Here is a 15,648-nt window from a genome sequence, read left to right on the forward strand (position 1 = left end):
ATTACATACTGTTTTTTTCTTTTGTTTTTTGTCTTTTTGGTTTTTTTGGGTTTTTTTGTTTGTTTGTTCTGAGATGGAGTCTCACTCTGTTGCCTAGGCTGGAGTGCAGTAGTGCTATCTCAGCTCACTACAACTACCGTCTCCCAAGCTCAAGCGAGTCTCCTGCCTCAGCCTCCTGAGTAGCTGGGATTACAGGCATGTGCCACCATGCCTGGCTAATTTTTCTGTATTTTTAGTAGAGGCAGGGTTTCACCATGTTGGCCAGGCTGGTCTCAAACTCCTGACCTCAAGTGATCTGCCCACCTTGGCCTCCCAAAATTCTGGGATTACAGGCGTGAGCATCATGCCCGGCTGGGTACATACTGTTAATCTTTTGCTGTCATGCGTATATACGTTTTGTGAGAAAGAATATAATGAACATTTGGTTTTTATTTCAGTGTATCTAACGTGTTAAATATTTTAAAACCCTTTAGATCAAGCCAATCAACGAAAGATTAAGGGAACTTAAAGGCTGTAAAATGGTGATTGATGTCATAAAAACTCAGTTTCCTCAGCTGAAGAAAGTGATTCAGTTTGTGTGTGGAAATGGTCTTGTTTGTGAGACTGTGGAAGAAGCAAGGCATATTGCATTCGGTGGACCTGAAAGACGGAAAGTAAGAAAAGAGGCTTGGATCACATCTTTGGATAAGTTGAAGTAGTATTTATATGACTAACATACACAAACACAAATATTTATATATGCGTTGTATATGTTCTTTTTTCTAAAGAGAACCAACATAGAACCTAAGGGGGTTATGGCCTCAGTGGTTTTTATAATTTTCTGTTGAATTTAGAAAAAAAACCCTTATAGCATTTCTCAACATCATAAATTATATTTCGGAAATTAGATTTATTTTAATAATATCCTAAAGCAGTTAGTTGTTGTTGTTGTTGTTTAACCTTACATGGAACGCTGGATATAGTACCTGTGGTTTTGAATACCAGGAAAGATTTTGGGTGTTTATTTTACAACGTGGGCTAATTCTTCCATACTTTAGTGGAGATACTAACTGTCCTTTTGCATATTCAAGGTTTAACATATTTGAATTTCTAGAGAACACAATTGAAATGAGATTACTAAATACAGGTATCTTGAGGGAATAATTTTGGTCTTAAAAGTAAGTACTATTTTACTCTTAGTTGAATAGAGAGTATTTAGTTATATTTGTATTTAGTTGAGCAATGTTAAACTCAAATAATCTGATGTAGTTTTTTTTAAAAAACTACATTTACGATGAAGTATAACATAATGCTTGAGGGTATATAAGCTATAAAGTAAGACCAGTGATGCTACTTAGTAACTAATTATGTGACTTTAGGGAAGTTTATAAACCTCTAGTTTTAGTTTTCTCATCTAAAATTGGGGAAATAATATTACCTGTTTTATAGGGTTATAAGAATTAAGTAATAACATGAAAAACGCTATTATAGTGCCTGGCAAATAGCTCTCAAAAACTGGTAGTAATTTTATTACTTACTAGTCAATTAACACATTTAATCTGGACTGTCCAGAATTGCAAATTAACACAAACAGGCACTTCTTAATGAGACATGAAGATTTCCAGTGTTAAATTTATTGACTTATGTAATATGATTAATTTTTCATACATTTTGGTGTGTCTGATCAATAATCTTAAGCATAATGTAATCACTGTCGTTGAATTCTACATGTTAAATTTAAGGTAGTGTAGTTATTGTTTTTCTTATTTTGCTGCCTAATTAACTACACTAACATCTACTTTTGTATATTTGTATATTTCATAGAATTGATATTTGAAGATTTGTGTGGTCAAAGAAGTCACGTGAAGATATGATTGCTTATTCCTTCATATAACAAATATTTATGGTTTCTATCTTGTTCACAATAACATCTTTACCCCTTTAGATTGTATCTTATTTTTATCAGTAGTTTAAAATTTTAATCAGGTGTATCTTATTTGTATCTTGACTATATCTTAGGAACTTTGGAAGAATTTTCTCTATTTTAGATTGGGTCAAACCATTGGATAGATGTCACATTTTCAAAGAAATCATCTGGTGAATCATCTGCAATTTGTGCTTTTGGTTTTCTATATACTTGATACCATGTTTTAGAATTTTCTTTAGTCAAACATTGCGAGTAGTATTAAATATTTTGGTTTACTTGTTTACTTGTAAACTATAGTATATATAAACTACATACAGTATCTATAAACTACAAATATGAATTACATCAATTCTGCTAGCTATAGTTTGGTCACCATATTTTAGTGATAACTGAGTTTTTACATATTTTAAAAATTTATGTACCACAATTTGAAAATCCCGAATCTCTTTACATATATGTAATTATTCTATCTGTTTCCCTTAACCAGAGACACAATTATTTATTTTCTTCTCCTATAGACTGGTTGGTTGTTACTCTAAAACATATATTATAGAAAGATCTATTTGTACTGTGCCCTTTTAATATGGTGAAGCAAAAAACAGACCTAGAAAAATGTCAGTAAGTAGCTGGAAAATTTGTGAAAATATTATTTTTTCCAAAATTTCACATATTAAACAATAGCAAATAAAGTGCAGGGTACCACTTTGCTGGGTACCACCTGGAATAAAATATCGTTAATCTAAACCTCATTCCTTGTATCAGGATAAATTCCAGATGAATTAGAAATGTTAATGTAAAAAGTAAAACCATAAAATTTCTAAGAGAAACCATGGGAAATTTTTTCTTTTCTTTTTTTTTTTGAAATGGAGTCTTGCTCTGTCACCCAAGCTGGAGTGCAGTGGTGCGATCTCTGCTTACTGCAACCTCTGTCTCCCAGGCTCAAGCGATTCTCGTGCCTCAGCCTCCCAAGTAACTGAGATTACAGGTGCCCACCACCACACCTGGCTAATTTTTGTATTTTCAGTAGAGATGGGGTTTCACCATGTTGGCCAGGCTGGTCTGAAACTCTTGACCTCAAGTGATCCGCCTGCCTTGGCCTCCCAAAGTGATGGGATTACAGGCATGAGCCACCACTCCTGGCCTGGGAAATTTTTTCTTAATCTCAGAGACAGGAAGGCTTTTCCAATATGAAAAAAAAACCCAAAAGCTATAAAAGATGAATGAATTCACCTAACAAAGAGTTTCTGCATGGCAAAGACTACCATAAGAAAAATCAAAAGAAAAATGGCAAACGGGAAAATATTTGTAGCTCATAGTAAAGAGCAGATGTTCTTACAAATCACTGTGGAAAAGAACAATAATATAGTGGGAAAATGGGCAAGGGATATGAACAAACTTGTTTTCATAAAAGGAAATATAATGATTCTTAAACATGGAAATACAACCTCACTCATATGGAAAATACTCATTAAAATTACACTGAGGTACTATTTTCACCTGTCAGATTGACCAACATCAAAATGTTTAGTAACACTTTATGGGGAAAGAGATTCTTCTGTTCACTGTTGTGGGAACTTAAATTTATACCAGTTCAATGAAGGGCAGTTCTCTCACTTGTGCCTTTGAGGAACTTAGCTTATAGATTAACTTACATGTGTATGAAATGATGTGTGTACAAGCTTTATTCACTGAATCATTGTGTATAACAGGAAAAATTGGAACCAACCCAGATATTGATATAAGACTAAATCAATAATTTATTGCCTAGAATTGCTTTGGGCCTTAGTAAAATGGATTTTAAATTTGTGGTTTGTTTATTGTTTGGGGTCTCTTCATAAACTAGATATTTTATTAGTAAAGTTCAGTAAGTATCTTTTCTCATCTGTTTTATTCTTAACTTTAAAAATTGCCACAGTATGTTTTTATTTGTATCTTTGTGTACATTTCTTCAGGGCAAAATATTTTTAATTTTACAGACAGTAGCTCTTGATGGAACATTATTTTTAAAATCTGGAGTGATCTCCGGAGGGTCAAGTGACTTAAAATACAAGGCTAGATGCTGGGATGAGAAAGAGTTAAAGAATCTAAGAGACAGACGAAGCCAGAAAATCCAAGAGCTAAAGGTAAATCCATGCCATAAAAGTTGTAATATAGTAAGTAGAATAATTGTGTTTTTAAACTGGGTGGGTTTTTTATAATAACCATTTCTGTAGTTTAAGAATTGAAATAATGCAGAATGAAATAAAAATAAAAAATAAAAATCTTTCCCTTACTCTCTTCCTTATATCTCAGTGGTATTTACTAAACACGGTTTGATACATAGCTTCCAGAAATTTTCTTGGTATGTGCAAGCATATGTATTATTTTTCCTATTTTCTTTGTTTTATAATAGACTGTTGCTATAGTGTTTGCAGCAAGTTGTTTTTTTCTTTTTTAGATGAAGTTTCTCTCTTGTTGCCCAGGCTGGAGTGCCATGGCGTGATCTCGGCTCACTACAACCTCCGCCTCCCGGGTTCAAGTGATTCTCCTGCCTCAGCCTCCTGAGTAGCTGGGATTACAGGCATGTGCCACCATGCCCAGCTAATTTTGTATTTTTAGTAGAGATGGGGTTTCTCCATGTTGGTGAGGCTGGTCTTGAACTCCCGACCTCAGGTGATCCGCCTGCCTGGGCCTCCCAAAGTGCTGGGATTACAGTTGTGAGCCACTGTGCCCGGCCTGATAGGCATTTCTTAAAATATAACTGAGGTTGGGCATTTCCTCATGAATGTAATGGTCCTCTGTAATTCTTCCTTCTGTGAACTGCTTATTTTCTCTGCACATTTTTCTAGTACATTGTTCCTTATTTTATTACTATTTTAAGAATTATTTGTATTAAGTAATTTAGTCCTTAGTCATATGTGTTGTAAACATTTTTCATTTGACTTTTTAGTCAGCTTCAGTTGGAATATAATTTATATACCGTAACAGTCACTAATTTTAAGTATAATTTAGTAAGTTTTGACAAATGTACATAGTCACATAACCATCATGATATATCATGATATCTATATCATGATCATGCACTCATGATATAGAACATTTTCATCACCCCCCAAAATTCCTTTGGGTTCCTTTTAGTCAGTCCCCTCTTCTGGACCCTTTGGGGCCTCACAACCCAATCTGCTTTCTATCATTATAGTTTTTCCTCTTCTAGACTTCCATATAAATGGATTCATACAGTCAGTTGTCTTTTGTGTTATATTTTCTTCACTTAGTATTTTTGAGATTCATGTGTGTATCAAAAGTTATTATTTTTAATTGCTGAGTATCTCTTTGACATTGACTTTGTTCTTTTTGTCATGCATGTGTTTTTAATCTTTATGTAGCCAAATTTATTAATCTTTTATAACTTCTGGATTTTAGGATGTGTTATGCTTAGAAAGACCTAATTCTTTCTGAAGATCACAAAAGAAGTTCAATAATGCTTCCTTCTAGTGCTTTTGTGTTTTTAACATTTATATTTTTTATTTATCTGAAATTTATTTTGATGACTGGGGACCCTGCTTTATTTTTACCGACTGACTTACCATTTTACAAAAGTATAATTTGTTGAATATTGTAATTCCCTCATTTATTGAAGCCAAATTTACAGATGCTAAATCAATAGAATGCTTTCAGATTATTTATTTATTGTTTCTATTTAGTTTTCTTCATTGGTTGATTCAAGCACTTACTTTGGCAAAGTTACTTGACTAATTTTCATCTTTTTCTGAAGCATAAGACTACATTTTATGTTTTAATCTAAGGTGTAGAAATATTCAGCTTTTAAAGACTTCAACAAATTTAGGCCTAGGCACAGAGAGAGTTCTGGGAAGATACCAACTTAAAGTCAATCTTGCTTCCCATCCATGTCCATGCTAAGGTTCCATCTGTGTGTCACAACCTGAACCAGGCGGCAGCTAGGTGAGAATGATGTCTTGGGTTCTGAGGGAGGCTGCTGGGAAAAGCTGATATAGGGCTTCCTCTCTTTTGATGTGAAGAGTGCTTGGGTAAGAATCAGGACATAGCAGAATCTGGGGGTAAGTTAAACATTTGTCCCATGTGAGGATGCCTGATCTTCTTGAACCCCATGAAGCTAAATATTAGCTTAGTAGGAAATTTGTGGCCTCCCTATTCCTGAGTTGGGAAGAGTCCAGGGATACCAGAGAGATCTTTTCCTCTGCCTCGTCTCAGGGTGGTACTGACAGTCTTCTCTTGTAATCACTGACCCTCAGGTATAGAAAATCCTTGTGGGGTGCTGTGATTTCGGGGACTTTAATACTCAGACATGGTCCTCAGTGGTGAAAGAAATACATAAATGTATCTGAGGTGTTCTAGGAGCCAGGCAACAACTTGAGCAAAAAAGTAACGGAGCATTAAGGAAATTTAGTATAGGGTCATCCTTCCCCTGCCAATCCCCAACGCACAAAAAGATTTTCCAGGACTAAAAAACGTACTTCTGGCCAGGCGTGGTAGCTCACGCCTGTAATCCCAGCACTTTGGGAGGCCAAGGCGGGTGGATCACCTGAGGTCAGGAGTTTGAGACCAGCCTGGCCAATAGGACAAAACCCCATCTCCAAATGCAAAGCTATGTGCAAATCCACACACTTCATGTAGAATTCACTAATTTGATTCTCACGACAGCTGGTGATGGGTATTTTTACTACTCACATTTTCTAGTTGAATAACCTGAGTTACAGACACGTTAAGTGGCTTGGCGAGGTCATACCCCCAGGAACTATGGGTGCTTGGGATTGAACCCAAGGAGAACTGGCTCTCAGGCACTTCACTCAACCAGCTCCTAAAACTGACCTGAAACAGCAGTGGCCTTGAAACAACAGAGGCTTGGCCGGGCGCAGTGGCTCACGCCTGTAATCCCAACACTTTAGGAGGCTGAGGTGGGCGGATCACGAGGTCAGGAGTTCAAGACCAGCCTGGCCAACATAGTGAAACCGTGTCTCTACTAAAAATACAAAAATTAGCTGGGCATGTTGGCGCGCACCTGTAGGCCCAGCTACTCAGGAGGCTGAGGCAGGAGAAATAGCTTGAACTGGGAAGCAGAGGTTGCCATGAGCTGAGATCATGCCGCTTCACTCCAGCCTGGGCAACAAGGCAAGACTCTGCCTCAAAAAAAAAAAAAAAAAAAAAAAAAAAAAAAAGAAGGAAAACAGAAAAAAACCTGAATGTTGAAAAATAATGGGATGCTCACCTGACAAATGCAAACAAAAAGAAAACAAAAGTAATAATATCAGACACTGTGAACTTAAAGGTTAAAAATCCTTGTGTGTAGTAAGCTTTCAGTAAGTACTTATAATTTAATTGAATAAAGAAGATTATATGTAACATAAGACAAAGATTTCCATTATAAATCTGTTTGCAGCACATAGCACCTAAATATTAATATTTAGAGTAAAACTAATTTTTTTAATAGAATGGAAAAGATAACTCAGGAGTTGGAAAATCACTCTTAGAAGGAAAGGTTAAGTGTTTAGTTTGGTTGAATTAGGGAAAAGAAGGCTTGAAACTACTTCTTAATAAAAATAAAAATATAGTGGAACATTTCAGCAGAGTGACTTCTGAGTAAGTTACATGCTTTTATGCTTTAGTTTCCTCATCAGTATAATGTGAATAATAACATCTATTTCGTAGCATTGTTAAGAGGATTAAGTTGGTTAATAAATGTAAATTGCATAGAACAATAAGTGCTCAGTAAATGCAAGATACTGTTAAAAATATCTGTTAAACATTTATGAAAATTGATCATATGCTCGGCCACAATGGAAACCTCAATAGTTTTTTAAAAGTAGAGCTTTTTATAGGTCACCTTGATCATAATTTAATGAAACAAGAAATAATGACCAAAATAATATTTGTCTCTGTAGAAATTAAGAAATGTAGATAGTTTTGGAATTAAGGAAGTAATCCAGAGGCAGATTACAAAGTATTTCAAAAATGATGAATAGGAATATACTTCCTACCATTATCTTTGAGACATAGTAAAAGCTACATCAAGAGGATGTAATCAAGTAATGCCTACATTACTAAAGAAGAAAGAAAAAATATAAGGGAACTTATTAGTCACTTTTTTTAAAAATTAGAGGAACCACAGACTGGGCAACATAGTGAGACCTCTTCTCTACAAAAAATTAAAAATTAAAAAATTAGCCGGGAGTGGTGGCATGCACCTATAGTCCCAGCTACTTGGCAGGAGGATCACTTAAGCCTGGGAGGTCAAGGCTGCAGTGAACAGTGATCATGTCACTGCACTTCAGCCTGGGTGACAGAAAGAGACCCTGTCTCAAAAAAAAAAAAAAAAAAAAGGAAAGCAATTAGAACAACTGGCCAGGCATGGTGGCTTTTGCCTGTAATCTCAGCACTTTGGGAAGCCAAGGCAGGAGGATCACTTGAGTCCAGGAGTTTGAGACCAGCCTGGACAACATGATAAGACCCCATCTCTATTTAAAAATAAAAGAAATTAGAATACCCACAAAATAACAAAAGTTATACACGGAATTTTTTTTTTTTTTTTTTGACACAGAGTCTCACTCTGTTGCCCAGGCTGGAGTGCAGTGGGGGTGATCTCAGCTCACTGCAACCTCTGCCTCCTGGGTTCAAGCAATTCTCCTGCCTCAGCCTGCCAAGTAGCTGGCATTACAGGCACGCACTCCTGTGCCCAGCTAATTTTTTGTATTTTTAGTAGAGACAGGGTTTCACCGTGCTGGCCAGGCTGGTCTGGAACTCCTGACCTCATGATCTGCCTGCCTTGGCCTCCCAAAGTGCTAGGATTACAGGCATGAGCCATCATGCCCAGGCTAGGAAATTTTTTTAAAGCTGACATTAATTTAGTAGAAAACAACTCAAAATAGAAAAGGGGCAAATCTAAAAGCTAGTGCTTTTGAAAGACTAGATAAACTCTGCAATCCTAATGAAGGAAAAAAAAAGCTAGAAGCAAACATACATGATCAGGAATGAAAACATTAAAATAATTTTAAAAGAATCCTACATGTGAATAACTGTATGGTTTTAAAAATGGAAAATTTGGAAGAAATGGATATTTTTTAGAAAATATAAATTACCAAGATTGAACAGAAAAAAGGTGAAATGTTTGAAAAGGTAGGCAGTGGTGTAGTTTGCTGGCCTAATCCTCATCCACAGTTTCCTTCCTTTCTAGACTCTATTCCAAGATTGTGAAAAACAAAAACAATTAATTTCACAAGTTGCCTTGTAGCTAGGGCTGGCCATGTGACAGTTTTGGCCAGTGAGATATAAGTGAAAGTTTTGGTGTTATCTTCTGCATTTCTTCCTCCTGACTGCAACGCAGTCAAGATGCAGCAGCAATATTGCACCAAAGGAAAAGCAAGCATGAGGATAAAAGTCATTGTACTAAGGAGCTGAAAATTAGATCCATTATTGATTAATGGCAAACTAGTTTTGCGTGAGGAATTAAATATATATATATATTTAATGCCACTGTGATCTACACTGAAAAAAGGCTTCAGGAATATAAAATGGTATATATCATATCATGGAAAATGGTATGATGGCTTCTCAAAAAATTAAAAATAGAATTACCATATTATCCTGCAATTCTTTCTTTTGTCACCCGAGAACCTGTGAATATGTTGGGCATATACCCAAAACAAGAAAGCAGGGTCTCAAAAAAGAGATTTATACACCCATGTTCATAGCAGCATTATTCACAATAGCCAAAAGGTAGAAGCAATCCAGGTGTCTATCAACAGATGAATAGATAAACAGAATGTAGTATATACATACAATGGAATATTACTCAGCATCAAAAAGGGAGGAAATTCTGACATATGCTACAACATAGATGAAACTTGAGGACAAATACTGTCTGATTACACTAACATGAGGTACCTAGAGTAGTCAAATTCATAGAGACAGAAAGGAGACCAGTTGTTGCCAGTGGCTGGAGAAGGGGAAAATGAGTTGTTGTTTAATTGAGACAGAGTTTCAGTTTTGCAAGATGAAGAGATCTGGAAATTGCTTGTACTCAATGTGGATATATTTAAACACTACTGAACTGTACACTTAGAAATGGTAAAGATCTCACAACTGTGCTTGACTAGCCAAATAAAAATGGTAAAGATGGTAAATTTTATGTTATGTATGTTTGACCACGAGTAAAAACCAAAAATAACCTCTGGGACCATATGAGTTTACAGCTTAGTTTTATGTAATATATAAAAAAGATGGAAACTTTCCAGCTTATTTTATAAAGGTAGTATAACTTTAATGTAAAATAATATATAGTACAAAAAAACCCTAAAAACTGACTTCCCTTATGAGTATAAATATATAATATCTAAATAAAATGTCAGTATTAGAGAATTGAGCACCGTAGTAAAATAATACATCTGACTCGATAGAATTTATTTCACAGATACATGGGTGTTTAAGTGATCATCATAATTCATTATATTAATGAATTAAAGGCAGGAGAAAAGTCATGTCATCATGTGTAAAAAAGGCATTTGATAAAATTCAGCAGCCAGACCTAATTAAAATACTAAGTAAAAGACTAATTAGTGGAAATTATTTAAATAAAATAAATAGCTCTTGAACAGAAATAATTGCTTAAATGGTGAAAACAGTGAAATCATTTTAGTTAAAATCAAGAAATAGACAGTTACCTGTTACCACTATTCAACGTAGTCTTGGAAGTGTGAACCCTGAATATCTGAGACAGATGTCAGTTAATTTAGAAAGTTTATTTTGCCAAGGTTGAGGACGCACACCCATGACACAGTCTCAGGAGGTCCTGACAGCATGTGCCCAAGGTGGTCAGAGCACAGTTTGGTTTTATACGTTTTAGGGAGAAATGAAACATCGATCAACATGTAACATGAACATTGTTCGGTCTGGAAAAGGCAAGACAACTGGAAGCAAAGGCAGGATAACTCAAAACAGAGAGGGGGTTTCCAGGTCATAGGTAGATAAGAGACAAATGGTTGCATTCTTTTGAGTTTCTGATGAAGCCTCTCCAAAGGAGGCAGTCAGATATGCATTTATCTTGGTGAGCAGAGGGGGGACTCTGAATAGAATAGGAGGCAGGTTTCCTCTACGCAGTTCGCAGCTTGACTTTTCCTTTTAGCTTAGTGATTTTGGAGCCCCAAGATTTATTTTCCTTTTGCATTTCCCCCCTTTTCTTTTTAAAAATCTTTTGGTGAAAGCATTTTAGAGGAAAATGAGTCTCTGGTCTCAGGTTTCATGTGATCTCTTATGGCTAGGATGGTTTATTTCTAGACGGGTAGGTTCCAAGTTACTAGGAAAGCTGATTTTCTCATGTCCTGTGAAAATAGGAGAAGGAAGGAAGAACAACAAGAAACAAAAGAACAATCCTGGAAAATCGATATAGGTCACATTACTATGAAGTCCATACATTAGCAGGCAGGTATGAAAGTGGCTTATGTACATAAATAGGTTGCTGTTATTTTCTTCTGAAATTTAAGTTGTCTAGCTTCAGTTCGTAGGGCTTTACGAAAAGCATAGCTTAGTTTTCAGCGACTCCACATTAGGAAAAATGGGGAAAAAAGAAGGAAAAAATTGAAAACGTTATTTTGAAGACTTGTAACCAAGAAAAATTAGAATTTGGTCCAAACTGTAAAAATTCAAAAACATTAGGCAAGACTAGAATCTAACAACAAGTGTACTAGTTTTTGAAACATAATTTTTCTCTCTCCAATTTTCTGTTTTTACTAGACAAGTTATGGTTGGACTGAATGCTGTATTATATACTTGGCCTGATTATTTGTATATAATGTTGCAAGAATAATTTTTTTTACATCAAGCCCAATCTCTAGAAAGACCATTATAATTTCCCTTTAATACGAGACAACTTGATCATATAAAAGTTTTTTGGGTTTTTTTCTATAAATCCTTTTATTGTGATTTACACAGACCATTCATGATATGCTTGAGCTTTCTGGTTTGTCCTGAACATCCCTTTTTCTTAAACAACCATTCATTTTATTCTAGGACTAAATTTACCATACAAGATTCTTTCTCATATAAAATTATTTCTCTTTAAGCTTTCTTACTAAAAAAAAAAAAAAAAAAAACCCTCTATTTTTATAACTTTCTTTACTTCTCTCTTATTTTCTGATTCCTTTTACCTTGTTTTTATACATAACTTTTAAATAAGCTTTGAATTAGACAAAAATTGTTCACCTTTTTGAAATGGACACCATTTTTTTTTTAAAGAATGTTTTCCTACAATATATTTTTATTGGAAAATACCCAAATAATGAAATATCTATTATTTAATATAACTTTAGATTCCAAATTATGAGTTTGTCTATAAGTATTTATCCCATCACATTCGCCTAATTATTTTAATCATTTACCTATATTATTTATGAAAACTGCAATAGTCATCATTTAAAGTTATGGAACCACCATTGCAAAATTATAACTGAGGCAGTGAAAAACATCTGACTTAACTGACTCTACCTCGCTTCTAACCTCCAAGCTGTTCTTGTTCATTCCTGGGGATAGGACAAACTAACTTTGGGAGGAAGTTAGGTTATAGTTTAGCTTTGAAACAAAGACAGTAACAGTCCTTTCCCAAAACCTTACTGCCTGTGGACTAGATTGCCTAAAGCCTCAAGATTAGAAGTTATGGTAATCTTACTAAATTCAAGATATAGCTATTTACAGGTATCTAACAGGTTAATGAAACAACAGGAACTCCAGAAATAGAGACCAGTATACTTAACAATTAATAATTAATGTTCAGCAAAGATGATGTTTCAGTTCAGTGAGAAAAGGATAGATTATTTAATAAATGGTATCAGCATATCTGGAGAAAGTAATTTTGTGCCCTATATTATTGTAAACCAAAAGTATCTGAGACAGGTCTTAATTAATTTAGAAGTTTATTTTGCCAAGGTTAAGGACATGCCCGTGACACCGCCTCAAGAGGTCCTGAGAACGTGTGTCCCAGGTCACCAGGCTGCAGCTTGGTTTTATGTTTTAGGAGACTTAAGACATCAGTCAATACATGTCAGATGTACCTTGGTTAAGTCCAGAAGGGAGGAGAACTGGGAGCTGGGGTTGGAGAAAGCACTTCCAAGTTATAGGTAGATTCAGAGTTTCTGCTTGGCAGTTGGTTGAAAGAGTTTATCTAAAGACCTGGAGTCGGCCGGGCGCAGTGGCTCACGTCTGTAATCCCAGCACTTTGGGAGGCCGAGGTGGGCAGATCACAAGGTCAGGAGATCGAGCCCATCTGGCTAACATGATGAAACCCCATCTCTACTAAAAATACAAAAAATTAGCCAGGTGTGGTGGCGGGCACCTGTAGTCCCAGCTACTCGGGAGGCTGAGGCAGGAGACTGGCGTGAACCAGGGAGGTGGAGCTTGCAGTGAGCAGAGATCGCACCACTGAGACTCGGTCTCAAAAAAAAAAAAAAAAAAACCTGGAGTCACTGGGAGGGAGTGTCTGAGGGAGTTAATTTGGTTGAGGCATAAGGTGAGTGAAAGAAGAAAGGAATGAGGGAGGCAAGCCAAAAGGTAAAGATGCACTAAAAGCAAGGCAATTACAAGATCCTATTTATGTCGTTAATGTGTGTTGGATGGAATATACACACCCCTCTTCATTTTCCATTCCCAATTCTTTCCTGTTAAGCAATGTTAGTTTTTTTGAGGAAGCTGTATGGCGTTTTAGTTACTCCAGATCACTAATGTACTTAATTGCCCAGTCTCTTATCAGAGGAAAGGGAGGTAAGGCATGGGTGTGGTGGTATGTAAAAAATCAGTGAATTATTACATATGAAAGCACTTTGAAAAGTGAAAGTGCTTTTCTATCATAAAATATTCTCATATTTTTCTTTCTTTTTAGGATTTAATGAAGACACTCCGCAAAGAAACAGATTTGAAACAAATACAGACCCTGGTACAAGGAACTCAAACACGACTCAAATATTCACAAAATGAACTGGAGATGATTAAAAAGAAGCACCTTGTTGCTTTTTACCGGGTAATATAGATTTACATAAAATATGCTGGGCACTTGACCCAGGACATAGAATTTCAGGAATTACATTTATATAGCTCCATGTAATTTTTAGATACTTTTTTTTTTTTTCTGAGACAGAGTCTCACTCTGTCACCCAGGCTGGAGTACAGTGGCTCTGTTTCTGTTTGCTGCAACCTCCGTCTCCCAGGTTCAAGTGCTCTTCCTGCCTCAACCTCCTGAGTAGCTGGATTACAGGCATGTAATTTTTGTATTTTTTTAGTAGAGATGGGGTTTCACCATGTTGGCCAGGCTGGTCTCAAAACTCCTGACTTCAGGTGATCTGCCCACCTTGACCTCCCAAGGATTAGAGCCACCACTCCCGGCCAATTTTTAGATACTTTATCCCATGATTGAGATTATATTATAGTCCCTTAATTATTTATGTGGTATTTAATCTTTTATCCAGGTGAATTCATCTTATCTCATAGATTCTTCTTTTATTCTAAAAGATACCTATCACATTTTTGGCTTCACTATATAAAGCTAAAACAGCCATGTTAAAAAAAAATTTTCTCTTTTGTTGTTAGGAACAATCTCAGCTACAAAGTGAACTACTAAATATTGAGTCTCAATGTACTATGTTGAGTGAAGGAATAAAGGAACGACAACGAAGAATTAAAGAATTTCAAGAAAAGATAGATAAGGTCATAAATGTTATATTTATTCCTAAATGGTATATGTAGTTCTAGACCAGATACTAGATTTAGGGCTTCTTAAATATATGCTAGAGCAAAGGTTGATAGGTAACAGTGCCCTATCAGAAACAACAGTGTTGTAAGCTAAGTTTTATTGGTTTGCCAAATTAATTTCCTTGTGTTTTTTGAGAACCTCTGTTGCTCACCTCAAGAGACAATGACCTGTGCCTACTCTCCTCTGCACTCCAACCTCTCCTTACCCATTGTGAAAATTATAGGCTCATTCTTTTCTCCCACTTCCCTAATACTGTGAGGGAAAGAAAACTGTCATTCAGCTTATCTTTTAAAGTTATTTATTCACTCAGTAGTTCTTTTTAAAACACCTATTCTGTGTCAGGCACAGTACTTGGCTCTAGGACAATAAAAATTTGGTCACCTAGCTTCTGCTTATAAAGGGACAGAAACTTTCTGATTTAATTCATTCTACTGTGGGGTATCTCTGATCCTTAGAAAGTGATTTGTTATACCCCCGTTCTATTGATTCCACCCATTGCTTTTAGGCCTGATCTTTACCACATGATTTGGAACCATACTTTTTGTGCTTCCTAATTAGTTATCTCTTTTCCAGGTTAAATAGCCCTAGTTTCTTTATTCATTTCACATTACCATGGATTTAAGACCAGCTCTGGTAACCATCCTCTGGATGTTTATCAATGCCCCTGAACAGAGCATGTCAAAATATTTCCTAGCCAGTACAGCATGTTGTGGGTTTTTATGTTTATAACTGTAACTTTCCATGACTTGGATTATCTAGTCATGCTAATTGTAGCTTACTACTGCATCAGTCATATCACATTCATATTTAATGTATATTCAACTACAATCTGGAAGTTTTTAAAATGTCCTGTTCTTAAAATAGGTCTTTCTCATCCTATAATTATACATAAAATCAGAGCTTTAAAACATTGAGGTTAAATTTCACTTTGTTGAATTTCCCCATTCTAGTTTTTCCAAATCTTTTTCATTCTTAATTCTATGCCTCATTCCAC

General features: G+C 35.6%; 1 protein-coding gene across 1 annotated transcript in view; it reads left to right on the forward strand.

The window, feature by feature from the left end:
• Positions 1 to 15,648, forward strand: part of SMC1B (structural maintenance of chromosomes 1B) — a 64,148-nt gene that overhangs the window by 26,079 nt on the left and 22,421 nt on the right. Inside the window, exons 11-14 of the mRNA XM_001109647.4 lie at positions 474 to 653; positions 3,883 to 4,029; positions 13,788 to 13,925; positions 14,492 to 14,608. Of these exons, the coding sequence (XP_001109647.2) occupies positions 474 to 653; positions 3,883 to 4,029; positions 13,788 to 13,925; positions 14,492 to 14,608 (582 nt within the window). The remainder of the gene's footprint in view (positions 1 to 473; positions 654 to 3,882; positions 4,030 to 13,787; positions 13,926 to 14,491; positions 14,609 to 15,648) is intronic.

This window comes from Macaca mulatta, chromosome 10 (genome assembly GCF_049350105.2).
Source record: "Macaca mulatta isolate MMU2019108-1 chromosome 10, T2T-MMU8v2.0, whole genome shotgun sequence".
NCBI classification, from domain to species: Eukaryota; Metazoa; Chordata; class Mammalia; order Primates; family Cercopithecidae; genus Macaca; species Macaca mulatta.